The sequence below is a fragment of the Pan paniscus genome, chromosome 11 (genome assembly GCF_029289425.2).
Source record: "Pan paniscus chromosome 11, NHGRI_mPanPan1-v2.0_pri, whole genome shotgun sequence".
Classification (NCBI taxonomy): domain Eukaryota; kingdom Metazoa; phylum Chordata; class Mammalia; order Primates; family Hominidae; genus Pan; species Pan paniscus.
The window spans coordinates 50272069-50298002 of record NC_073260.2 but is presented as its reverse complement, the minus strand read 5'-3'; the positions used below and the strand labels follow the sequence as shown (position 1 = coordinate 50298002).

Below are 25934 nucleotides of genomic sequence, written 5' to 3'. Positions count from 1 at the left end.
ATTTTTTTCTCTAATTTAATAAGAAAAGTATTTCCCAAAGCAATTTTCTGGCAAGATCAGTAGTTTATTGCAATCATCAAGGCAAAAAAAAAAAAAAAAAAAAAAAATGGTGAGGGCATGAATCAGAATAAAAGGAAGAAGGGAAAAGAAGAAAAACTTGAAACCCTTTAGAGGTGGAAATGAGAGGTTGGTGACAACAGATGTAAGAGGCTTAGAAAAAGGAAGTGTTCAGTGACGACTTGGGGGGTCTCAGATTTGGGGAGAGGATGAACAGTGCAGTGACACATGAACAAGAAACAGATGCCAGAGGGAAAAATTGTGAATTTATTTTGAGACATGCTACACTTAAAAGGCCTCCGAAATGGTAGATGGGCAGGTTGCACCACCAGTTAGCGACACAGACCTGGGTAGATGTTTCAGTAGCCTTGAGCCCATGACGCTTGTCTCAGCTTCCAACATCACTCCTAATTGTCTTCTAATTGCCTCTACTTTCATTCTTACTTTTCCGATGGTTTCTCCACACAGAAGATAGAATAATCTTTTGGAAAATTGCCAGTGGCTTCCCACCATACTTGCCAAAGTCCAGTGAGCTGTAGGTCTGACCTCACACCCCGTCTGGTTCCACACACTCCAGCCACGCAGGCGCACTCTGCTTCTGTCGCCTCCTGGAGATGGGCCCACACACTCATGCACTGACACCTACACACACATGTCCCATCCACCTGCCAGATAATCCCACCCATTATTTGGGCTCCATTTCAGTATCATCTCCTGGGAGAAGCCATCCTTGATTTCCATGTCACCACAACTAGTGCGGCCCCTGGTATTTTCTCTCCTCCGTCTCCCCAACTGGCACTGAAGGAGCAGGAAGCAAAAAATTCACCACTCTATCCCCAATCCTAGCACAGGCCTAGCACAGAATAGGGGTTCAATAGATACCCGTTGAATGAAACAATTGATTTAAAAATTGATGAAGGAATACACTAGTGAATGGGTGGATGGGGATGGCAAGACTGGAAAAAATCCAGAAACAAAAATGGGAAGACAAGAGGACTGCACAAGAACCAAAGGAGAAAACGTTTCAAGGCCGAGACTGGGAGTCCTCCAGGGAGAGGCTGTGAGCCAACAGCATCGGGGTCTGCGGGGAGGGAGGTCAGGCGGCAAAAGAATCGAAAAGGGGTTTAGATTTCATACAAGGGGGCACCAACGAACCTTTTCCAGATCACTAACCACAGACTGGGAGAAGCCGATCACTGCATGTTGATGTGAATAAGAAGAGAGGAAGTGAAGTGGGAAGGAAAGGATGCGCAAGGGAAGAGAGAGGGCTTCAAGTGGAGGCAGGATGCAGGAAAGGCTGATTTAGCAGGGAACAGACCTCAGGAGTGTGTCCCTCTCCCTGTATATGTAATTATAAGACAGGCGAAGGTAATAAGTACTAAAAACGCAGCACCTTCTAATGATTGTATTACACTTTGCTGTTGTCTGCACCTTGAGGTTGAATCCACTGTACTGTGTGGTGTAGACTCTACCAGCTGAGCTACTGCACTCCTCTTCCCGTCTCCCAGTGGCAGCAGGGCAGTGGCTCTTCACAGCACGAAAGCTGGCAAAACTTCAAATCATGACTTTTTTGTCCTGAGAGCCAGATGTTAACCATTGGCCAGCACACCCCTGCCCGGGGGGTCCAGCAGGAGGGAGGGAGGGAGGGCAATGAGGGGGACAGGGGTTGTGGTCAACACCTGGACATCAGAATTCTCCCCTCTGGCTGTTATTTGTGAGTCTTATTTTCTCCTCTCACCTGAGTTAATAAGCCATTCTGCAAATGAGGTTCTCGTCTATTACAGGAGTTGCTACTTCCAGTGAAAAAAGTCACAGCTCAGTTCTCTAGATAGTGCAGCCATCACCTTCTTACAAATAACAATCCTTTAAAAAGCAGTTTCTCTATCCCAGAGACCAGAGGAGACCCTGGAGAACTCAGCCCAAGGAAGGGGAGAGGCGGGCTGACCAAGCAAGGGGTACCATGATCCCATCAGTCATATGGACGTGGAAAGTCAGAGGATGAAAGGAGGCTTCTCAGCATGTGGGAAGCAGGAGGGAATCAGGGGCACCTGCCAGGTCCCAGGCCCTCCCAGCTCACCCACCTGACCGTGACCTTCTGTTCTCAGCCCAACTTCCCAAAAGAGGCACCACCCTGCCTAGTTCCATTTTCTGAGAGTACTTACTTGCTATTTGTTCTTTAATTTGGTCAAACCCAAATAGAAACATGCACGAGTATACTTTTTAGAACTTCCATGACAGCAAATCTTAAATTGAGAAAATCACATCTATAAATTATTATTATGCTATTATTGTTTGCAAATTAGGGGGAAAAACCCCATGGCTTTTCCATTTTACTGGTGAAACACCTTGATACAGAAGCGTGTTTCCCCTCCTGGGTGCCTCTGCCTCTGGCTGTGACTCAAAAGCATCAATGTAAGGTGGCTACATGTCCTGCTGCTGGGCTTGCCCCCACCTCGAGGGACCATATCAGGTGTGATTCCAGGGGCAGGCGGCCACCCGGGCCCCCACACCCTGAGCCAGCTTGCGAACCACAGCCATGGGCCCTTGCCACTTAACCCCATAAAGACCTACCTATACAGCTCTCCTTGTGGGCAGAGTCACAATTTATCCATCTTGTAGCTCAGACCCCTACTCTAGCATCCATCTATAGTAAACCCTAAACAAACATTTGAGGAATTTAAAAATGTTTCCCTATTTGGGTCGGGCACGGTGGCTCACGCCTGTAATCCCAGCACTTTGGGAGGCTGAGGCAGGTGGATCACCTGAGGTCAGGAGTTCGAGACCAGCCAGACCAACATGGAGAAACCCTGTCTCTACTAAAAATACAAAATTAGCTGAGCGTGGTGACGCATGCCTGTAATCCCAGCTACTCAGGAGGCTGAGGCAGGAGAATTGCTTGAACCCGGGAGGCGGAGGTTGCTGTGAGCTGAGATTGCACCATTGTATTCCAGCCTGGGCAACAAGAGCAAAACTCCATCTCAAAAAAAAAAAAGTTTCTCTATTTGATGCCCACAGGAATAATAATAAAATCTGAGACTCTTTCAGGCAAGTTTATTTGATCATTCCTTATCCCATATTTCCATATTGTTAAGAAATAGAAATCCCTACAAGTGGTTCAGGTCAGCTAGTGGCCACTCTAGAAAATACTTCCAGAGTTTATGTATATTTCGGGGGTGAACTGTGTATGTCCACTTGACTGAGCCATGAGATGCCCAGATATTTGGTTAAACATTATTCTGGTGTGTCTGTGAGAGTTTTTCCTTTTTGATAAAATTAACATTTGAATCAGTAATAAACTGAATAAACAGATGGCCTTCCCCAATTTGTGTGGCCCTTGTCCAATCAGTTGAGGGCCTGAATAAAGCAAAAAGCCTGACCCCTCCCCTGGATAAGAGAGAATTCCTCTTGTTGGGCTGTCTTCAAGCTGGGACACTATTTTTTCCTGCCTTCAGATCAGACTGAAACATTGGCTTTTTCTGGGTCTCAAGCAGGACAGCATCAGAACTGGAACTGACACCATAAGCTTTCCTGGGTCTGGCCCACCCTGCAGATCTTGGGACTTGCCTGCCTCCAAAATTATGCAAGCCAATTCCTTATAATAAATCTCTTTTATTATAAGAAACTCTTGGTTCTGTTTCTCTGAAAAACCCTGACTAATACTATTAAAAGCAACTTGGGAGAACACCCATTTCCAGAAGGCTCCTCTGATGCTGGAAGAGGCCCTGCCGGACACTGAGCAGAGGAGGTTGGGAGGTGTGACTCCCACCTCCCCACCTGAGGACTAGGAGGCCTGCCCCTCCTCACAGCTCACAGTGCTTCTCAGGGACCACAGAGTCAAATCCAGGACGTCTGAGCACATAACGGGACCCTGAACCACTTGGCCATATTTGGTATCACTGTTAAGCCCAAGGCTGCAACTTATTAGTCAAGAACATGGTGTGCTCTCCAAGCACTGAGGTGGAGGCACCACCCAGACCTGCACAATTCTAGAGCTCCACTAACACATTTGTAAGTTCATTCCTGAAGGACAGTCACCACGTGCCAACTTGAGGCCCTCATTCCCACTGCGTGAGGAGGGCCTTCATGTCTAGAAGGAATTTGGACATCCAGGCCACTGCTTGACCCACACCAGGGCAAAGGCAGGCCCACACAAGTCCACAGAAGAGCAACAGGCAAAACCCGAAAGTCTGGAAACCACTCCTAAATAGTGCAAGGCGGGGGTGGGGTGCAGATGGCACTGAGCTGATGGCTGTTGAAGTTGGGTGGCGGGCCATGTGTCCCTGGGGCCTCATTTTACCATTCTCTCTATTTTGTTGTGTTTATATGTTTCCTATGACGATGTATGTTTTAAAATCCTCATAATAAATGTTTAAATTTCATAAAAGGGTGGTTTACAAGGCATGTTACAAGGTTGGCAGGTGACCTTGCAAGACAGGCAGGGCTGCAAGCAGAGGAGGTGGAGATCAGTGTGAGGCAGGTTAGGCTCCCTCACCCCTCCTGCCAGGTCAGGGATGGGCAGGACAAATGGGCTCAAGGCTCTCTTTCTCCTGCTGCCAGTTTTTAGGGGCCTTTCCTGCTGAGTGGGTTGTGGAGGCCTTTTCCTTGGGAAGATCCGAGGCGTCCAAACCAAGACTCAAGAGGGAGAGGCAGCAAGGAGGGATGCGCTAAACCCTGGGTGGTGAGGGGGCTCCTGTTTGGGATTCGACATGGTACAGCACAGGGGCACATCCAGGAACTAAACCATGTGCCTGGCATGGGCCAACCTGTATTTTTGCCAGCCTGAAGCATAGCTCATGCAGTCAAAATCAGCAGGGAGGGCTCACCATGGCCAGAAGAGACACCTGCACTACTCACTTTAATCCTAGAAAGATGCATATGTAGGCCTGGCACAGTGGCTCATGCCTGTAATCCCAACACTTTGGGAGGCTGAGGCAGACAGATCACTTGAGGCTAGGAGTTCAAGACCAGTCTGGGCAGCATAGGGAAGCCCCATCTCTACAAAAAGTAAAACAATTAGCCAAGCATGGTGGTGTGTGCCTGTGTCCCAGCTATTCGGGAGGCTGAGGTGGGAGGATCGCTTGAGCCTGGGAGGTCGAGGCTACAGTGAGCCATGATCATGCCACTGGATTCCAGTCTGGGCGACAGAGCGAGACTCCATCTCAGAAATAAACAAGTGCATATGCTAGGGAATAATGGAATACAGTTGGCCCTCCAAATTCATGACAATATTTTTTTAAATACATGATAAAAATAACAATACAAAAATTAAAAATAACACAAATCGAACAATGCAGTATAACAAATATTTGTGTAGCATTTACATTGTAATAGATATTAGTAATCTAGAGATATTACATTTATAGTATACGGTGTATGGAAGATGTGCATAAGTTATTTGCAAATACTGCACCAGTTTATATCAGGGACTTGAACATGCTCGAATTTTGGTATCCATGGGGTTCCTGGAACAAATCCCCCCTCAGATCTCAAGGGATGATTGCACACAAACCCCTCATAATTCACTTACATTTTGTCCATCTTCCGGAGGGACAATAAGTCATTGTGAAGGGCTGTGTCTTCCAGGCAAAGAACACTCAAAACAACTAGGTTTTCATCATTTTATCTTAAGAAATAAAAGCCATCTGTGACTCCTGCTTTGGTAAACTGTAAGAGGCCCAGAGTATACAGTACCTCTGCTAAATACCACCTTAGGGGTAAATTCCTTGTCAACAGAGCTAGAACCATATTTTGATTTTTTTTTTTTTTTGAAAAAAACAGAAAGTTTCTATTTGGGCAGGTGGCAGTGGAAATTTTTAATGTCTGCAAAGCAAAAAGCACTATTGTCAGTAGATTGCCAAACAATTATATTTAATGGAATTTGATAAAATGAAGTTTGTCAGAATGACCTCAGAGTAGAGAGCACTTCTGATGTGAGGCTGGGTGAAGGCCAAGTTCCAGAGTTTGAAGGGTTCATAAGAGTTTAAATTCTTGAAATTTGGAATGGACTGTTTGCTTCTTTTTCTGCCTATTCAATAGACGAAAGTGAGAAAAGCCTCTTTTGAGGGGTTCTCCACTTTGGGGAAACCATGCATTTCAGATGATATCCAAGGATGGCTTCAAGTCTGAAGTAAGCAGCATTATAACAATGAGCTCTTTGAACATTTTTCTTCTTGGTTTTGAGGAGCTTCAAATATCCAGACAGCTGCTGAGGCATCAGGCACCTGGAAGCTCCAATGGACAGGGTAAGGCACCTGCTCGAGCTGTCACCTCGATTTCCCTTTTCTGCAGCTTCTTCCAGCATCTAGGCTTCACTGCAGATCCTCACAGGCACCTGGGCTCATGGCTAGAAACCCAAATCTTCACTAGATGGCAGTGGTATCTGCCAGACCAGCTGAGGTGCAGAGCAAGGCATGTCTGAACCCAGAATCCATAGATCATAGAATCCATGGATCTAACTAAACTGCTGCCACCTGCCTCAAAAAGAGACCCCAGCCAGAGGTGCCATCCAGAGCTGAGAAGATGCTTGCCAGCCAAGAAGAGCAGTGCCTCTTCCAGTCATGTCAGGTGGTACAGGAGGGCTGAGGTATATCCGGCACCTTCTCACCAACTCTCCTCACAAAGACAAAGAAGATCAGCATGGCCTGTAACCATGGAAACATGGCCTTTGGCCCCTGGTATTTCACTGGGGGTCAAGTGGTCCAAAGAGGGATGCCTAATCCCTCTCATCCCAGTGTAACTGGTGCCACTCTGCTTATTTATAACCATGACTGCTCTGCAACTCTGACGTGGCCACTCAGGGAAAATTCACCAATTCTAGCACTGGGAGACATGGACTAATTACTCCCAGTGGACCCTCGGTGGATCCTTGTCACACTGTTATTGTTTTGGTTGGGAGGGGAGAGGCAAAATCACAGTGGGGTCAAAATGTTTTGTTTTGTTTTTTAACTCAACAGAAAATGAGTAATTATGAACTTGTAAGACCAAAACCAACTTGTAAGGCATATTGTGCAGCTGCACATCCCCACACCCCATCACACACACACAGACACAGACACACACACACACAAAGACACAGACACACACACAGACACACACACACAGACACACACACACACACGATGGTCAACATCCATCCACTCAGTAGGCTGTTCCTATGCTCACTGCCTCCCACCTTAAACATATTATTTTTCCACCACATACTATAGAACTCTTATGATAAATTGCAAAATTGTTTTCTTGTCCTTTACCCAGGAAACACACATAACTGGTCATTTCTTTCCATTGCATCAGAAACCATTTTATTTATGAATTAAATAATTCACTAACTCTACTGCCCTTGGGTATTTTCATTGAACATGCTGGCTCCTCCTTGTTGCTTTCCTCTGAGCCCCACCATGGACTTGGATCCTTGTACTGCAGGGTCTGGCCCTGGCCCCAGTGATCCAGCAGGTGTCCATCAGGTGAGCACACTCCTGATACTGCAGTGTGCTTCCCTGGGCCCGTCTCTTCCATTTACATTAGATGCTGGTGCAAAAAACAATACAGATGCCACCATTTCTGCCTCGGCCAGGCCTCCAACCCATAGAGACCAACCCCAGCATAACCCTGCCTTCAACTTGCTGCAGCCAGGGACAGCCAGGTCCAGAGAGGTGAGCTGACTGCTCTAGCCCCACATTAAGCTGGCGGTGGAGCTGCAGCCCAGGTGTCCTGCCTTTCACCAGTCCAGGACCTTCACCAGGCCAGGTGTCTGCTCTAATGTCCCCTACCCTAAGCCAGGCACTGCAGGCCAGCAGCACCGGCACATCCTGCAGTGTGCCTGGAAAGCCAGTCTTGCAAGTGGGTTCACGTGTTTGCTGCCCAGGCTTTCTGTTCCCAGGACTCTGCTTAATGATAGTAATCATATATTCCTCAAAACTATGACATATACTCAAAGGTAAGACACCGTGCAGAGGCAGAGAAGCAGCCATCTGTTCTTTATAGGATGGAAGTTTTGTCGTAGCTTATCTTTTTCTTAAACATGAATATAAAAGAAATGACTGAGATAATTGGGTATTTCTAGAAATATGACATTTCCTATTTTCTAACAAGAAAGAAAACAGCCCCCATCCAAAGTCATCACAAGTCATCTACCTGTGGGCTGTGGGGTGTGTGTGTTGTGTGTGTGCAGTGTCTGTATGGACGTGTGTGGGTGCATGGTGTGTATGTGCATATGTGTGTGTATATGTGAGGTGTGTGTGTGGTTTGTGTATATGTGTGTGGTGTGTGTGTGCCTTTAACACATCTATGTTTGTGTCACATAAAAAGAGACAACTCACTATCCAGATCAAATTAATAACTTTATATATTAATGTCAAAAGAAATTCTTAAACTATTTTTCAAACCATTTAGATATTTACATGTCAGCCATCCATATCATAAGATTTCGAAAGAATTTTGAGAAAAAAAATCAACTTTTTAAAGTTCAACTCCACATCAAAATCAATTTTTCAGTCTAGAGGTAAAATAAAATTTTACAATATTATAGTAGAATTGATATAGTTATTTTAATATAGTTAAAATAACTTTTGTATGATCTTTGCTCACAGTTACCAAAAGAATACAGCTCTGAGAAAATGAAAATTTAAGATATTTTTATACACTTTGTCAAGTGAAAAAAAATTAAGAATAAATTTTTGAGTAAATGTAATTTACGAAGACCACCTATAAAAGGCAGTAGAGCATTTACAAATAAAGCAAATGATTTATACCACCCCAAATATCATTAGATGCACAAATGGGAGAAATAAAATAATTTTTAAAGAGTCCTTGTAAAAACAGAGCTTTGTTCCAAAAGGGAAGCATATCAGGAAGGGTCCAGTGTATCAGAAAATAATGCAGTACTTTTCTGATCGTTAAATCTACTATAAATAGCTCGCCATTTTCACTGTCAGTAAATATACAACACTCCACAAGCTGAAACCTATATAACTTCGCTGGAGCCTTCACAGGTGTTTATGAATGGCGTAATCTGCTGGCTCACTGAATGCTGACGCTGTTGGAATAGCTCTGAGCAGTGGGCACCTAAAACCATTGCTTTTACATTGGGCCTCCTGATTCTTGCCCTTGGCACTTGGGTCATTTCTAAATATGGTCACTTCTTACCCTTTTGAAGTCTGTGCTGTGATGTGCTCTAAGAAGGAGCCCATCTTTTGGGGACCACGCTGGGGCCAAAGGCAAACCCGGTGCAGCCCACACAGCATTGCTTCCTGCTCCAGCCTCGCCCCTCCAGCAGGCAGTTTCAGAGCTGAATGTCAAGGCTGTGCTTGTCTTCAGATGGCCCACTGGCTCTTTAAAAACTGAACCCCTGCCTCCTGTCCCCTGCACTGTTCATATTCCTTCCTACAGTTTCCCCACCGTGGATCTGAGGACAGAGAAGGTGGAGGACCAGGATATTGCCTTTTGAACCTGCTAAAGACCAGCAGCCTCCTTGAGTGATTGGGGTCCTACCCAGGTTTGACTTTAGGATAAGATAATTTAAAGGTGGGCAGCACCGTAATCAATACTCATTTGTATTTCTTTTAGGTCCAAATATCAAATACTTTTAAAATGGAAATTTAATGAAAATAGTCATTGTTCTTTGCTGTTGGATTTTTCTTTTCTATCAAGAGCATAGTTCCTTGTTCTTTCTTTTACGTCACCAAAAGAAAAAAGGAAATGTCAAGATACTTAGGGGAGTAAAAAGGTGCTGCCAATGAGGCCCAGCTGAAAAGAATATAAACCTCTAGGCAGAGTAAGCTGCAGCCTTTCTGTGTGCATAGCCCCATTCTGTTATTTAGCAGCAAACTCAATGATGGACCAATTAGACATGCTTTGAGCTTTGAATTCTACTGTTGCTCAGGAACTTCTTCCATGTTTAAATGTTAAGTCCTTCATTAATTCACATTCTAAGCTGTTGCTCAAATAGTTTAATGTTTCCTAGATGATCAAAATTCACCAGACTTCTGTATTTTACAGTCCCTGTTCTCAGATTAAGTTGAAATATTTTTGAATTATAATTCATATGTGCAATATCCTAATATCACCTGTAAGTAGGTATTTCTTTGAGGGGGAAAATCTATAATACAGTATATAAATTTTCCAGGAAACTAGAAAACATTTGGGGGCTTTATTTTTAATTTAGAAAAAAATTATATCAAAGAGAATAATGCATCCTTTCCCAAACCCTAAACCTTTAGATTTTACTATTGGTATCTAGTCATATGATAAAGATGGCCCATTTCTATCTACCAGAAATCTTTTAAAGTAAGGATACCGGTAGAACTATTCAAAAATTCTAAATAACGCCAAATTAAGATTGTTTTCAGTTTAACAATTTTTCAATAAAATAAGTTCGAGGTTTTAAACTCAACATGGGCAATGCAGGAATTTGCACATGTGCGCCAACAGAGGGCCATGTGATAATTTGAATCAAACATGCACACACACTTTAGCATCTGGTTTTCTTTCTGCGTGATTTCAAACTTCTCCAGGACAGCAGAGGACAATGCCTGCGTTTATGTTCACATCACAGCACCATTCATGGCTGCTAATGAACAAGGAACCAAAACATGGATGGTACAGAGCCCTAATTAGTCATGCCATGCACCCCTCAACCCATCACTGCAACCCCTTAAATTTGAGGCAACACAAAGTAACCCCAAGACACAGACAAGCTCTGTGCAGATCCAGCCCTTTGACTATGAATACTACTGCTGATGCTGCCAGTAAGTCACAAACCTTACAGCAACAGATTGTCGACGCAGAGCCGTCTTATTTTCGTACATTCATCATTATTTTGCCACATTTGACCTTTCAAACTGGATGCTGGCCTTCCTTCTTTAAAAAGCAAAAGCAAAGTTCTAAGCAAAGTGATTAAAACAAAAATTTAAAGCCATAAGTTTGAGAATTCTCCCTCAATTTGAAAACTACTCTGTTTAATATGACAGGTAGAAAAAGCTTTGCCAAGGTCTATTTGTCTATTTGAAATGTAGGCTTTTTAAAACAGCAATTATGCTAACACCCCAGAAGTAAACACAACCTCAAAGCTGTCAGGGATTTTTGGTTTGGTTTGTTTTTTTCTTTTTGTTTTGGCCCCTGGTTATATAATTTAAATAAGCAAAACAAGAAGAATATTCAGTACCTCTTAAAATAAACTCAACCAAATATGCATATATTATGCTCATCTATACCCCTTTGGTAAAATATAATAATCCATAGTTCGAAGGTTAAATTAAAAAGCAGACTGAAAAGGTGAAGAAGGCCTCTTTTAACAACAATGGCCACATTCATCTGTAAGTACTTTTTATATAGTTAAAGGCAATCCACAAAGTTAAGTATTTCTGTTAATATTTTGGTTCCGAAATTACCAGACACTGCATTTTACCTGAGGATGTGTTCTATTTAATTTTTACACTGGAATCTGCAGCCAATATTTACGGAACAGACATCCTGGGGGTTTCTCAGTGTTATTGAGGACACCGTGGGGATAGAGTTTGTGTCTCATTTCTTTCTCAATACAAAGCCATGCCTTGGAGTGGCAGGACTGAAATACTGCAACTTCCATCCTTAACCCCTGTCTGCTCGGCTGTGGAGGCTGTTAAAGCTCTGAGCTGCCCAACCGGCAGAAGGAAATAACCGCGTGGCAGATTACTTGAACTGTGCTGAGCATTTTTCCTTAAATATCATAACATGCCTGCATAAGGGTGGAATTTTATTGACTACATCGTGATTTTATCATCTTTGTGTTGGAGGAAAAAACTCCTTTCCAGCCTGTGGCTCCAAGCGCAGCGCCCTAGTTCCCTTTTAGCACATTTAAATGGAAGACTACAGTCACCAGAAAAATAGTCCCAGAATTCTCATTCCGCTGCTGTAAATCAGAACCTTTCCTTAGGGAATGAAAGACAAACCCCAAGAAAACCTGGCCTGGGTGAGAAAGTAAAGCCCGTCGAAGAGAAAGCAGCACAGCATTTGGCCTGCTCTGCAAGGAGCTGGGAATTCTTGCTGCGGGGGGCAACAAGATACCCACCCTCCCGCCGGGGAAGACACAGCAGGAGTAGGGCCGCCACTCCGTGCATCTCTCCTCCCGGGGGCTGCCCAGGTCTCCCCAGCGCGTTTCCTAGATACTAGGCAGGCCGGACCCCCGCTGCCCAGGGTTGGGCGCCCATGACACTGGTCAGACATCTGGTAAGCCAGGTGGCAAAGGCGTGCCAAAAAAGTGGAGCCTAGGGAAAACCGGGACGGAGCGGGTCACCCGAGTGGTAAACCTTTTCCCAATGGATGCGGGAAAAGCGCATTTGTAGTTCCCTCCTCACCGCTGTCAAGCGAGCTGATTGCTAAGGAGTGCGCATTTGCTTGCCTCTAACGTGACAGTCGCGGGTGCGCCCCGCACCCCGGGCTTCAGGGAATGAAGGAGTCTGCCCCGAACTGGCCCCCACCCTGGCCCCAGAACCCCCAACCCCCAGGGCGGCCCGCGCCCGCACCCACCTTGACCACGTAGGTGACTCCGGGCCCCAGCACCTGGTCGCTGGCGTGCGGCGCCCCCCGAGGGGGCCTGGGCAGCGGCTCGTCGCCGGGCCGGCCCTTCCTGGCGGCGCTCATGGCCGGGGCGCGGGGCGCCGAGGGCGCGCTGCCGTCCGGGGCGGCCAGGCTGGGCGCGCTGCAGCTGCCCGAGAGCCGCGCGCCCGCCCGCTCCCGGGCGGCCGACGACAGGCCGCGGAGGCCCGAGCTGGAGAGTTTCAGGTGGGACACCTTGTGGAGCAGGTGGCCCAGGCTGCCGGGCCCATCGTCGGGCGCCTTGCGCAGCGCCTCGCCGGACACCAAGTAGGGAGCCGCCGCCGGGGTCGCGCGCGCCGCCGAAACCTTGCCTCCGCCGCCGCTCACCGACAGGCTGTGGAGAAGGTCATCGACCGATGTCACCGAGTCATTCCTGAAGCGGTTGTACTTGGTGCGTGGAAGCATGCCCCTCCGTGGGCTCGCTGCATCCGCCCGGGCGCTGCTGGTGCCGGCCCCGGCGCGGGCTGCCGCGCATAGCAGGCGAGCCACTGTCCCCGGAGCGGGACGGCGAGTGGGGGCCCCGGGACAGCCTTCTGGAGAACGAGAGCAGAGCAAGAGGATGGTGCCCTCCCACCATTAAAAGCCAGCACAGCGGCGGCCGCGCAGCCCCGGCCCGGGAGACCGCTGCTTGGGGTTGCACGTTTGCTTTGCAAAAGTCATAGTTGCCTCTGATGGAGCGCCCAGCTGCTTGGGGCTGCTCACAGCAAAAGCATGACTCACTCTGAGAGGAGACCCTTCTCAACAAAGGCTCGGTGAGCACTGCAAATCACTTCCTGTAGCAGAAAAAAAAAAAAGGAAAAAAAGAAGAAAAAAACGACATCCACCCGCTGACAGCACACTATAGCCAATCAATTCTCAAATTTCCTTTTTCTACCTTCCCAGATATTTCCTTCCAACCTTTGATTTTTCACCTTCCCATCCCCCGCAATCTGCATTTGTGCCAAAGGTAAATCCAATCCAGTTCCTTCAAATCGTCAAATGAACTTTCTGAAACCCATTATTCTGTTAGGTTTTGCTCGTCCCTGCTCAGCCCATCTGTGTGAGCCTGTAAAAGTGTCTAACAGCGATGCGTTAAAATGTGACGAAGGCTTTTTAAGAATCAGATCTTCAGCGAATCCTGATGAATCTTGACTTGGAAGGCAGCAGGAATTTTTAAATAGAAAAAAACAAACAGGATATTCACCCCCAGGTGACTGTAAAATACCAATTTCCTGGGTTTTGCTTTTTCTTTTCAAATTAACAGAGCAGCGATGACAAGTGTCTTTGTGGCAATGCAGTTCCTCAAAAAAAAAAAAAAAAAATCTGCATATGAACTTCTGCACAGTGCCAATCAAGGGGTCTTCCCTGCTCATTTACAGCAGTCTTTCTCAGCCAGGGTTAAGTTGAATATCCACTTCCAAAAAAGAAGAGTGCTTCTTTCACGAGTGGCAACAGGCTCCAGAAATCCATTCCAAAAAAGGGGCTGCATTTGAAGCTTTAATCCTACTGAATGTGTTTAAGCTCTGGAAAAACGCCTAAGAAATGCTACAAATACATTTCAATGTTCCTTCAGTTGCTGCTTGCAACCCTGCAGTCAGGAAGGAAAAAATGCAGCTGTTCTTATTGCACATCAAATCCACAGGGAGGAAAATATGCCTTCTTTTCAGGAGTCAGGCTCGGGCTCGCAAGTAAAATGCACAGGCCTTCTTCCTCTCAGTTAGGAGAGCAAGGCTTTCGCTGTCCCCAGAGGTCTGCCCGAGACTGAAGCCCTCTGACTCTTGACCTCAGTGGGCTCTGCCAGGCTTCCTCATGCATTAGGATCACCTGCTCCACAGTGAAACACTCACTATCAAAGTTTTCCCGCAACTTCTGAGCAAGCGAATAAATTCAGCTCTAGCACACTCTCAGGTCACCCTGAGTCCTCTCACTCCCATGACCGAACATGTGGGGCACGTGAGGTCCTGAGTCTTGAACCCTGCTCTATGGAGCAGTTTAATGAGCGCCACTCATGGCGGGCGAGCGGGTGAGGCCAACCCCTAGGACGCAAGAGCGCAGAGGAGCCGCGGCGTCCGGGGTACAGGAAACGCGTCCCCACGGCTCGCCTCCTGTGCCGCAGCCCTAGCAGAACAGCCACACGGCACTCATTTGTTCCCTTTCCCTAGCTTGCATAGCAACAGCAATTGCACACCCCATAGATGATTTTGATGGTTATCAGAGTCCTCCCCAGATCTGTAGCGAAACAGCCCTATCATTCCCAAAGCGAGATCTTCATTAGATGCAGACAAAAACAGCAAAATGTGAATGAAATGCTGTTTGTGTGAATGAAAAGGCTAGCGAGCGAGCCAGCGTTTCTGTGAATGAAGCAGGGCCTTGCAGCCGGTGCCAGGCAATCCCCTGGGCTCCAGCGGCCTCAGCCAATGAGCGGCCGCCCCGATGACTCATTCAACAAAGGCTTGCTCAATAGTGGAAGATTCCATTTCAATCAAAGGCGGGATCTTTTATCCAACGGCAGTGTGGGAAAAAAAAAAAGAAAAAGAAAAAAAAACACCCAGCCGGATTACAAAGATACCGGGAGGAAGAGGCCAGCTGCTATGGAGAGGAAAAGCTAGTTTTACAAGGGAATTCAAGATCCCTTGGTCAGGTCTAAGTGTGAAGAGGGTCTCTCTTGGAGGTGAGCTGTGCCCCTAAACTTTCATTCAGCCGTTCATTTACATCAAGGAGCAACCATGAATGTGCCAGTCGTTCAGCTTTTATTATGAATGTACATTGAATGCACGTTCAAAACCTAGGTTCCTAGCCCTTGATTCTTTTTTTGTAAAAGGCATGTAGGACACCTGTACACGTTCTGAGGCTTCAGGGAGGAAAAAAAATCCAAAGCTATGTACTTAACGTTTAGCCAACAGGAGACTTTTATTTCTTTTATTATGAGGCCAGTGGAGGGAAATTGGTCATTTTAAAATATAAATAGCAACATAAATTTACTATATGTGAAAAGATATATAATCAAAGACGGAAATTAATATTCCAAGAACACAGTAGTATGGTAAAACCTCACTTACCTGGAAAATAGTATCAACATTTTGGAACGTAGCAGAAAGATGGAAAAAGAAAAACCCGAAGGCCTCTCAGCATCAAAAGGAGGCTGTGCAGCCCACACAGAAGTTCACACACCCTACTCATGAGAAAACCCTTTGCCCTTTCTGGGGAGCTGTTCATGTTTATTTTAGACCCTGTACCAGAAAGCCCACATATCTTCTTGATCAACATAGAGACAGATGAGAGAGGAGACCACTGGGACAGAAAATGCTAAATGTAAATGAAATTTTCTGTTGCTGGCTTGCTTGATAGCCATGGAAGGAAGCAGGAAAAAAACCTCCATTTTAAAGTCAGCCCTGAGATTCACCAAAGCCAGGCAGTCTGGGGCAATTTACAATGAGAGCCTTTCCAGTATGTTGTGGTTTTTCTTTTTTAAATCAATGCTTAAACACGTATTTGCTTTCTATGGCTGCCGTAACAAATGACCACAAAATCAATGGCTTAGAATAACACAATTTATTATCTTCCAGTTTGTAGGTAAGAAGTCCAAATGGGTCATGCTGGGATCCAGCATGGGTGTGGGCCGAGCTGGTTCCTCTGGAGGCTCTGAGGGAGAATCCACAAATTTCTGAGAAGGTGCCATGAGCTGGGCCCTGGGGAAAGTGGTTTTGCCTTCTGGAAGGCAGAAGATCTGAAATTAATGTTATAACCTAGTTAAGACTATGTGAATTTTGTAATATGTGTGAGATACAAAAACTTGACCAAAGGAGTGAGCTTGTCCTGAGGATGCGGAGGTGACCCCTGACCCCAGTGGAGGCATCCTCCAGGTGGACTTCACAGGAGGAAATTGTGTGGGCAAGGGCTCCAGGCCTGAGCAGTCCAGAGTCTCCCAGAATCCCTGGTAGGTTGGTTGGGTTGGTGAGGAGGTCAGGAGGCTGGGCACTCAAAAAGGCTTAGAGGGGTGATGAGGTTTGGATGTGCGTCCCCTCCAAATCTCATGTTGAAATGTGACCCTCAGTGTTGGAGGTGGGGCCTGGTGGGAGGTGACTGAATCATGGGGGTGGATCCCTCATGAATAGCTTAGCACCATTCCCTTGGTGATAAGTGAGTTCTTGCTCTGAGCTTACATGAGATTTGCTTGGATAAAAGAATATGGCGGCCTGGTGTGGTGGCTCACGCCTGTAATCCCAGCACTTTGGGAGGCCGAGGCGATGGATCACCTGAGGTCGGGAGTTCGAGACCAGCCTGGCCAACAGGTGAAACCCCATCTCTACTAAAAATACCAAAACTAGCCGGGCATGGTGGCAGGCCCCTGTAATCACAGCTACTCGGGGGGCTGAGGCAGGAGAATCGCTTGAACCCGGGACGAGGAGTTTGCAGTGAGCCAAGATCGCACCATCGCATTCCAGACTGGGCGAAAAGAGCAAGACTTTGTCTCAAAAACAATAAAAATAAAATAAAATAAAATAAAATAAATGTGGCGCCTCCCCTCTCACTCTCTTTATTGCTTCTGCTCCCGCCATGTGACACTCCTGCTCCGCCTTCACCTCCTGCCACAATTGAGGCCCTCACCAGAAGCCAAGCAGATGCCAACACCATACTTCCTGTACAGTCTGCAGAACCATGAGCCAATTAAACCTCTTTTCTTTATAAATTACCCTCTGGCATTCCTTCTTAGCAATGCAAGAACAAATGGACACAAGGGGCTTGAGAGAGGGTCACATAGTCAGGTTTGCCTTTTATGGAGACCACTTTGATAGTGACTTGGGGTGGCTCTGGGAAGTTGAGAGGAGGTAGGAGACAACAGGACAAGTTAAAAAGAACAAGGGCTTGAATGAAAGCAAGAGCAGTGGAGCTGGAAAGAGAGGGATGGATCCAAGATAGCTGGGAAGGTAAAGGATCTGTCTCTGTGATGAGGAAGTGTAAGAGAGAGCGAGGCTGGGTAGGCTGTCTGCAGCCAGAAGCTAAGACAGAGTTTGGAATGCAAGATGCTTATTAGAGATCAAGCTCCACAGAAAGCAGGGGAGGCTGCAGGATGGAGCAGAGGCAGAAGTGGGCTGTGACCCAGGCCCCACACACCTCGTCCTGCCAAGAGTTCTGGAGAAAGAGTGCCATCCACAGAGAGTATCCCCTGGCCTGCAGGGCTCCTCATTCACTCTCACGCACTCCCTCACTCTCTCCCACATTCACCTCTTTAGTGTGGGCTGCCCAGGGAGGAACAGCCTCCAGCAGGTGGCACCCTGCAGCTGAGCACCCCCAGAAAAAGTTGATGTGAAGGCTGTGTGCCCATGGCACCCTGCAGCCCAGCCTCTCCCAAAGAAAGGAATGCCAAGCAAAGCCCACGTTTCTAACTTGGACGATTGGATTGAGCTGAGTGTTAGCCATGAGGATGAGGAGCATCCCCATGACAGGCAGGTCATGGGGAAAGGCAAGGGCTGGGCTTGAATGTGTGTGAGGGGTGGGGATCTTCCATGTAGAGATGGCCAGAGCCGAAGAGCAGTCAGGGCTGGAAGTGGAAACTTGCAAATGCCAGACTTCCCAGATGGGAGCTAAGAAAAAAAAATGGTCAGAATTTGGAGGATAAATATGGAAACCTGGTTTGATGAATGTCATGGAGGAGAGTTTCAAGAGAAAAACCAGTGATAGTTAACAAATGTAATGATGACAGTCATAACCACCTTGACTTGAGTGTCCCTAGGCACCAATGCATGCCTGCTATAGAGAGATACAGATAGATGGTTTACAGCCTGTTTTGAATGAAAAGAAACCAAGAATCAGAGGAGTTACAAAATGTGCCAGAGCCACACTGGGTGAGTGATATGGTTTGGATTTGTGTCCCTGCCCAAATCTCAGGTTGAATTGTAATCCCCAGTGTTGGAGGTGGGGCGTAATGGGAGGTGACTGGATCATGGGGGCAGTTTCTAATGGTTTAGCTGTCCCCCAGTGCTGTCTCATAATAGGATTCTCACAAGATTTGCTTGTTTAAAAGTATGCAGCACCTCCCCCTTTGCTCTCTCTTCATCCTGCCCCTACCATGTAGATGTGCCTGCTTCCCCTTCACCTTCCGCCATAATTGTAAGTTTCCTGAGGCCTCGCCAGCCATGCTTCCCATACAGCCTGCAGAACTGTCAGCCAATTAAACCTTTTTTTCTTTATAAATTACCCAGTTTCAGGTATTTCTTTATGGCAGTGTGAGAATGGACTAATACAGTGAGGAACTGACAGAATAGTCTTACTCCAAAGCCACGTTCATGACCCAGCATCACCCCTATTCAGACAGCTTGTGTAAGGTACCTGCTGAGACCCATCCTTGGCAGGTGGTGATCAGCCATCACCCGACATCTTAACAATGGGGATGGAGAGGCTTCTGCTTAGGTAGCAGGATGGTGCCAGCTGAATGAGACCAGAAATGAATGAAAAGATCATACTTTCCAAAAGATGGAATGAAATGAAAGGTAGGACATAGGGTAGTAGCCAGCAGTAGAGCAGAAGAGTACAAAGCAGGGGATGGAAGAGTTAGGAGTGTGTTTAGGGGCAGGGAGCAGAGCAGAGTGGGAGAAATCAATGCAGGAAGGAGACAGGTCAAGAGCCTGGGTAGCTCTTGCCCTGTGGGGATGGTGGGATATCTCATCCTCTGGTGGGAAGGAGGACTTGATGAGCAGACCATTCAGGGTCCAAAGTAGGAAACAGGAGTCCCTCCCCTCTGAAGTGGTTCAAAGGCAGAGACTTTAATATAACAGACATAAAGATGAGGTTAACATAGCCCCAAAGGATGGTGATATACCAGGGATATATCATCTCTGAGTCACAAGACTCAGAGGCCATCTCCAGCTCCAGGACCAAAGCAACAGAAAGGGAATTGAGTCACTGGAGCCAGGAGAATCCCAGCTGGAACTTTGGAGTGGAGGTTGTCAGAGGCAGCTGAAGTTTCAGAGGGCAAAAGTTACTGACAGAGAGGAGGCCAGAGAGAGGAAATACCCAGACTGTCTCTTTCCCTACTCTTATCTCCTGTTGGTGCCTCCCATTGGCCACATCCATGGGAAGCCAGAGGTCCAGGGAGCTTGGTGATGGGACCATGGGGAGAGGCAGCCCCCAGGCACAGAGCAGACTGGAAGGCTGAGGGGAACTGCACGCTGAGTGTGCCTGCACGTCAATTTGTCTGTGGCGATGGTAGGAAGCTCAAAGCTTTTATGTCTGATTTGGACGTTACACCTGATTTTCACCATGAATAAAAGGCAGGGCTGTACTTAAAAAGTGAGATGATTTCATTTCTGTAAGGCATTTGAGTTGCAGTTGAAGGTACAGAATGGCCATTGAGGGGGGCGAAAGGTGCTGCCAATGTGTCAGGATAAGCAAGGGATTGCTGCATGGCACCATGAACCAGTCATAGAGAGCCCAGATATGGGCATCCATCTGCCTGTTTATGAAATGGAAGACAGTGAATCATTAGCTACAGGGTCCATTCTAGGATGAAGGCACAGGAGGGAGGGCCTGGAGGACACAGCCAGCAGGAGTCAGGAATGGATGTGGGATGGAGAAGGATAGGATGGCCACTGAAGGAGGATCAAATGCAGGCACAGTGCTCTCAAGGCCCTGGGAAGATTGCAACCTGGGGCCTTGGGGTGCAGATCATGGAGAGGTGCATGGGAGCAGGTCCCTAATGGTGCCTCTTGAGGTGTAGGTGGGGAGAAGGATCAGCCTCACTACAGTGTTGGGGGGTGGGGAGTTCCAGTTTTGTTGAAGCCAGAGTTTGGAGTCATCCTGGGAGGAGGCTGAAACAGAAGAGAGCTTCTCCAGGACAATGTGGGAAGGGTGAGATGGCTGGGCACTCGGGGAAGAGCAAATGAGGGCACAAGTTGTTTAGAAGACAGAAGAGCCACACCTCATATTGACAGTAGAGGGAGGGGTTCCCAGGCAGAGGGGCAGACGTACTCTTTGCAGGGACCCTCAGGGGACCACATGCCCATTCCCTGCTGTGGGAATGGAGAGCAGGACTGGATGTAGGAATACCTGTGGTTAAGAATAATCTGGAACAGGGCTCCCAACAGTTGAACCCAATGCTTCAGCACCAAGGAGAGTTCCTCACAACTGGAGGCCGGGGCCAGGCTCCCTGTCCTCAGAGAAGGGCCTTGAGCCTCAGCCAGCTCCAAGGATGGGTCAGAGCGCTGGCTCACCAGCCCTCATCGCCCTCCATATTCTGTATTTCTAAGGTTCCAATGACGTAAGTTTCAAATTATCGTCCCTCCCTCCAAGCAGCTTCAACTCCCCACACACATGTGAGAGTTGGGGTGGGAGCCACAGTTCCTCAAAGGCTACTGCTCACTGGGCCTGGCACCATGCTGAGTGCTTCCTGTGGGTCCATTATTCCTCATGACCCTATGATGACAGTCCTATTATCACCCCATTTTACAGATGAGAACAATGAGGCCAGGAGAGACCAGGTGACTTTCTAGCAGGCAACAGAGCAGTGAGTCACACCAAAGCCAGCCTGACCCAGTGCTCCCACAAAAATAACACACAAAGAGGGTCCTCATTCCAGCTCTGCCACTGCTCAGTTCCCACCCTTATGAAGGGAGAAAAAAAACACAGCCTACCACTGCCTTACACTGTTGCCATGGTTATCAGACGGCAGAACACAAGAGCCATGTGGGCTCAGCATGAGGTATTTTTATTATTATTGGGGAAAGATCGACATGTCACTGCCTACTTTTTTACTGTAAAGTAATAATTTATAATTGTATACATGTACAGGCCACAAAGAGATGTTATGATTTATGAAAACAATGTAGAATATTTCAATCAAGCTAGACAACATATCCACTACCTCAAATATTTAACATTTAAGTCACTGCCTACTTCATATATAGAAAAGGGATGAAATAAATCTTGGGAAACGTCCATCCCCAGGCCCATGCTGGCCTAGTTAGGGGAGATACGAGAGGAGAGGAAGAAAACAGAAACACTGTAAAGCAGACAATGCTAGGAAATCAATTCTTGTTTCAGAAGGGAGAATCCCAAGGGACAATTCATCAGAAAAAGAAGAGGGAATTACAAGAATTTGCACTATACGGTATAGCTAGGAGGCCACTGTGTGCTCAAAAATAGTTGCTGGATTGAAATATGTAAGAACCTTATGTCATTTGTAAAACAATAAATTACAGCTTTTCCTGAAGAAGAATTGCTTCATTTAGAAAAATTTAAACGAGACTCTGTATTCCTTTCAGTTCCTTGACTATATGCGTATCTAGTTTTATGTAGAAACAATTTACTGTTTCCTCATTTTCCCTCTAAAAGACCTACTTTTAGAGACGTTTTGTTGTATAATATAATCTCCACAAATACATTTCACAGCTGAATAATAGTCCATGGTGTCAAGACATGATCATTCCCTTAGGCCCTCTGCTATCACTGGACACTTGGTTGTTTCTAACTTATCAGTACTGCAAATGTTGACATAAAAGAGAGCCTTTGCGCATGCAGCTTGTATTATATCCACTGAATTATTTCTGAACCTAATTCACAAGGAAATGAACATTTCTACAACTCTCGATTGATGTTGCTAAATGTTTTGTCAGTTTTCACCACTGGCAGTAATCACTAGGAGCATATGAATTTTCCTGCAAACTCAGCAGCTTTGGTTTTTGCTATCTTTGCTATCTTCATAGTTGGAAATGGTGTTTCATATTGAGTAGTTGTAATATGGTTATTCAAGAATTTGTGGCTTCTGATTGGTGGAAGGAATGTCAATCTTCTCACTATATTCTGACTGGTTGGCTCCAAATAAAAAGTGTAGAGATTTACCAGACCTCAGTGGTAGGCAGTCTGCCTGTGCACTTGAACCTTGCTTAACTTTACCTACACCTTCCATCAACAAATGGCCCTGCAGTTCAAGGCTTCAGTGAGCTATGATTGCCCCACTGCAGCCTAGCTTGGGTGACAGAGTGACAGCCTGCCTCTAAATTTATGTATATATTTATATAATATTATATATGTGAATAAATATATTAATTTATAATTATATAAACATATATTAATTTATAATTATATAATACGTATTTTAAATTATTTTAAATACAAAAAAATTTTTAGTGGCCTGCTCTAAACTTGAGTCTCAGTTCTGGAGACACAGTAATGTTTAAGCTACTTTTAATTAGATCATTTCTGTTGGACTCTGTGTGAACTTTCCCTACAGTTGTCAAATGTTTACCATTTTTATCTTTCTTGATAAATATTTTTGCACATATAATTATGTATAATATAGTTACATTATGTGATACAATTTATACATATCATATAACATGCTATGCATTAGGATATATACATAATTATATATACTTACACATAACCTATACTGGTATAATATTTATGTAAATTAATTATATGTATTATTTTACTTTCATGTGGTTAATTTATGTGCATAATTATATATTCATATCCATAGAAAGCCTACATTGGTACAATATTTACATATGTTCTATTTGTCTTTCATATAAGAATCAGTAACAGTGAAACAGGGGCGTCAGTCTGTAGATAGCAGACACTCCAGAAAGGCCTTCCCTACCTGAAGAACTTAGAGAGGTGGAGACCACCAAGACTTTGTGTTTCCCACTACAAGCCACGAGCAGCCATTCCATGTTCTGTGGTTCTCAAACCTAAGCAAGCTTCCAAATGCTCCAGCAAGCTCTTTACCCACAGACCGCTGGTCCCACCCCAGGTTCCTGACTCAGTAGGTGTGGGTGGCTCCCAGGTGATGGCAGTGATATTCAGTTGATTCCCACCTAAACAAGGCCTTCTGACTGCTCAGCCACTGTGCAATTCTGTAATTCCAAACTGAAAATAAAATTTCTGGACACATTCCAAGCATAGGATAGAATAGACTGAACATATCTGCCTGCCCAGAATCTGGGGAACAGCAAGATGGTCAGCCTTGAGAGGGCTAGCAAGACAAAATCCTAGCGGAGCTGCTGACACGGCAGCTTCGTGGAGCTCAGGAGAACCCCGTGACGCAAAGTCCCTCTGCAACAGAGTTCCCAGCCCTGGCCACATCCTAATTTAAAAAGCCAAGAATTTAAACCAAGAACCCCTCAAAATAATAGGAATAGCCAAAAAATATGTGCCAGGCACTCTTCTAAGTACTTTAAATGTGTTTTCACGCTAATTATGTAGGTACTGTCATTATCCCTGTTTCACAGATAAGAAAACTGAGGCATGGGGCAGCTAAGTAACCTGCCAAGGTCACAGCCAGTTAAGGCTATAGCCAGGACTCAGCTCCAGCCACTCTGACTCCAGGCCCAGCTATGAATGACTGACCTCTGCAGCTTTAGGAGTGAGTAACACCGGGTACTTGGGAAGTAAGTGCAAAAGCATGGCAGGTGCTAAAATGAGGAGGCTTGGATGGAAGCCTGTTTAAAAAGCAGTTTGATCTCCCCAGTCCCGTTCCCACTCTACACATCCAGGCCATAGGTGACCACCAGTATGATTTCTTTTATTTCTATGAAATGTTTAGACAAGGCAAATCTACTGAGACAGAAAGCAGATCAGTACATACTGGAGGCTTGGTCCAGGGCAGGATCAGAAACTGATGACAAAGGGTAAAGGACACATTTTAGAACTGGATTGTGGTGGTGGTTTTATAATCCTGTAAGTTTACTAAGATATTGAATTGTACATTTGAAATGAGAGAATTTTATAGCATGTAACTCATGCTTGAAAAAAACCTGTTTTAAGAAAAGGTGTGTGGAAATACATTTATAAAAAACAGAAACTAAGATATTACTTTATATAAAACCATTTCCATTGTGATTCTCCCAGTGATATTATGGGCTAGGCCTTATAATCATTTGTTTCTCATACAAGATGTTACATCAAGTCAGCTGCCCTGCACCTTGCTAGCAGCGTAGCTGTTGGGGTGGAGTGGCGTGAGATAGGGAGAAAGAGATCTGACAAAATAAAGGATCTGCAACTTTAGCAAAAGAGAGATAATTATTAAGTTGTTGAAATTAAGTGCCCTATACTTTGAGGTTTCTCTGAAGGAACTGTACCCATGACATTAAATTTTGCAGTAGAAGTTATTCCCTTAGGGTACTTCTCAACATTAAAGGTTAGTCAGTGGTGGTGTGACTGACTCCCATCTGGAGAGAGTCTTGGAGTGTGCAAATGTGGAATGATAGTCACAAAAATATAACATTGAGAGAATAATTCGCACAAAAACTAATGAAAATTGGTGCCTAATATTAATCCATGACCTACCCTAAAAAGTCATTTGTTTAAAAACTTGAACAATTTTTGTGTGACCTTCTTGCAGGTTTTGCTGATTGTGTTTGGTTTTCCTGGCAGCTTTTATCAAACCAGAAAAGTATAATATCTTTAAAGAGTTAGGATGGATTTAAAAGGAGATGACTGCATTTAGCATCACCTGAAATCTCCCTTTCAAAGACAGAGAATAGCAGAGAACTGATTGATAATAACCTGTAATGCTACATATGAATAATATAATAAAACATGAGTGATAGATAATGATCTGTAATACCACAGTAATCTGTAATGCTATACGTGAATAATATATGAGTGATATATAATCTGTAATATATATGTGAACATTTTCATACCCTGAGCCTGCAGGCTACTGTCTGATAATATTTAGTTGTGATTATAGGTTAGCATTGCCTTGTATTTCCCTCCCTGCATTAGACACTGGCTCTAGGGCTGTGTTCCAGGAGGAGACAGCCTTTCAAATCCAAATGTTCCAAATGGGGGTTTAGAACAACCGTTACTTAATACTACCTAGTATCCACGCCACCTGTAATGACTATGTTAATTGATAGGAGAATAAAGCTATAGGTCAACATGTGATTGGCTTGGTATTTTCAGGATAGACTAGGTTATACTATGGCAACAAAAGACTTCAACATCTCCATGGCTCATTTACTCCTCTCTCCACACATCCATCCCTGGTCAGATGGGGCTCTGTCCCCTGTTGTCTACTCTCTGGAATGAAGCAGACAAAGTAAACTCTATCTGGACTTTGTGCACACAATTGTATGCAAAAGAAAGAGTGCTGGCAATGCTCATGCAGCCCTTCAAGTTTCCACCAGGAAGCAACATAAATCACAGTTGCTTACATTTCACTGGCCAGAGCAAGTCATATGGCCATGCCTGAGTACAGCAGGGTGGAGCTACACAATCCTTCCAGGGAGGGAGAGCAATGATTGGTGAATGGCAATGCGGTGTTCCACAGCCACTCATGTCTACTGGCTAGGCTGCCCTAAGCATCTCTGTATCTTCATCATCTC

At 45.5% G+C, this 25934-nt stretch overlaps 1 protein-coding gene across 3 annotated transcripts in view; it reads right to left on the bottom strand.

The window, feature by feature from the left end:
* SHC3 (SHC adaptor protein 3) overlaps window positions 1-25934 on the bottom strand; it is a 306014-nt gene that overhangs the window by 158191 nt on the left and 121889 nt on the right. For all 3 annotated transcript variants that reach the window (XM_055091804.2, XM_024930043.4, XM_034967681.3), the window contains one exon: window positions 12559-16317. In XM_055091804.2, the coding sequence (XP_054947779.1) occupies window positions 12559-13032 (474 nt within the window). In that variant the 5' untranslated portion in view covers window positions 13033-16317. The remainder of the gene's footprint in view (window positions 1-12558; window positions 16318-25934) is intronic.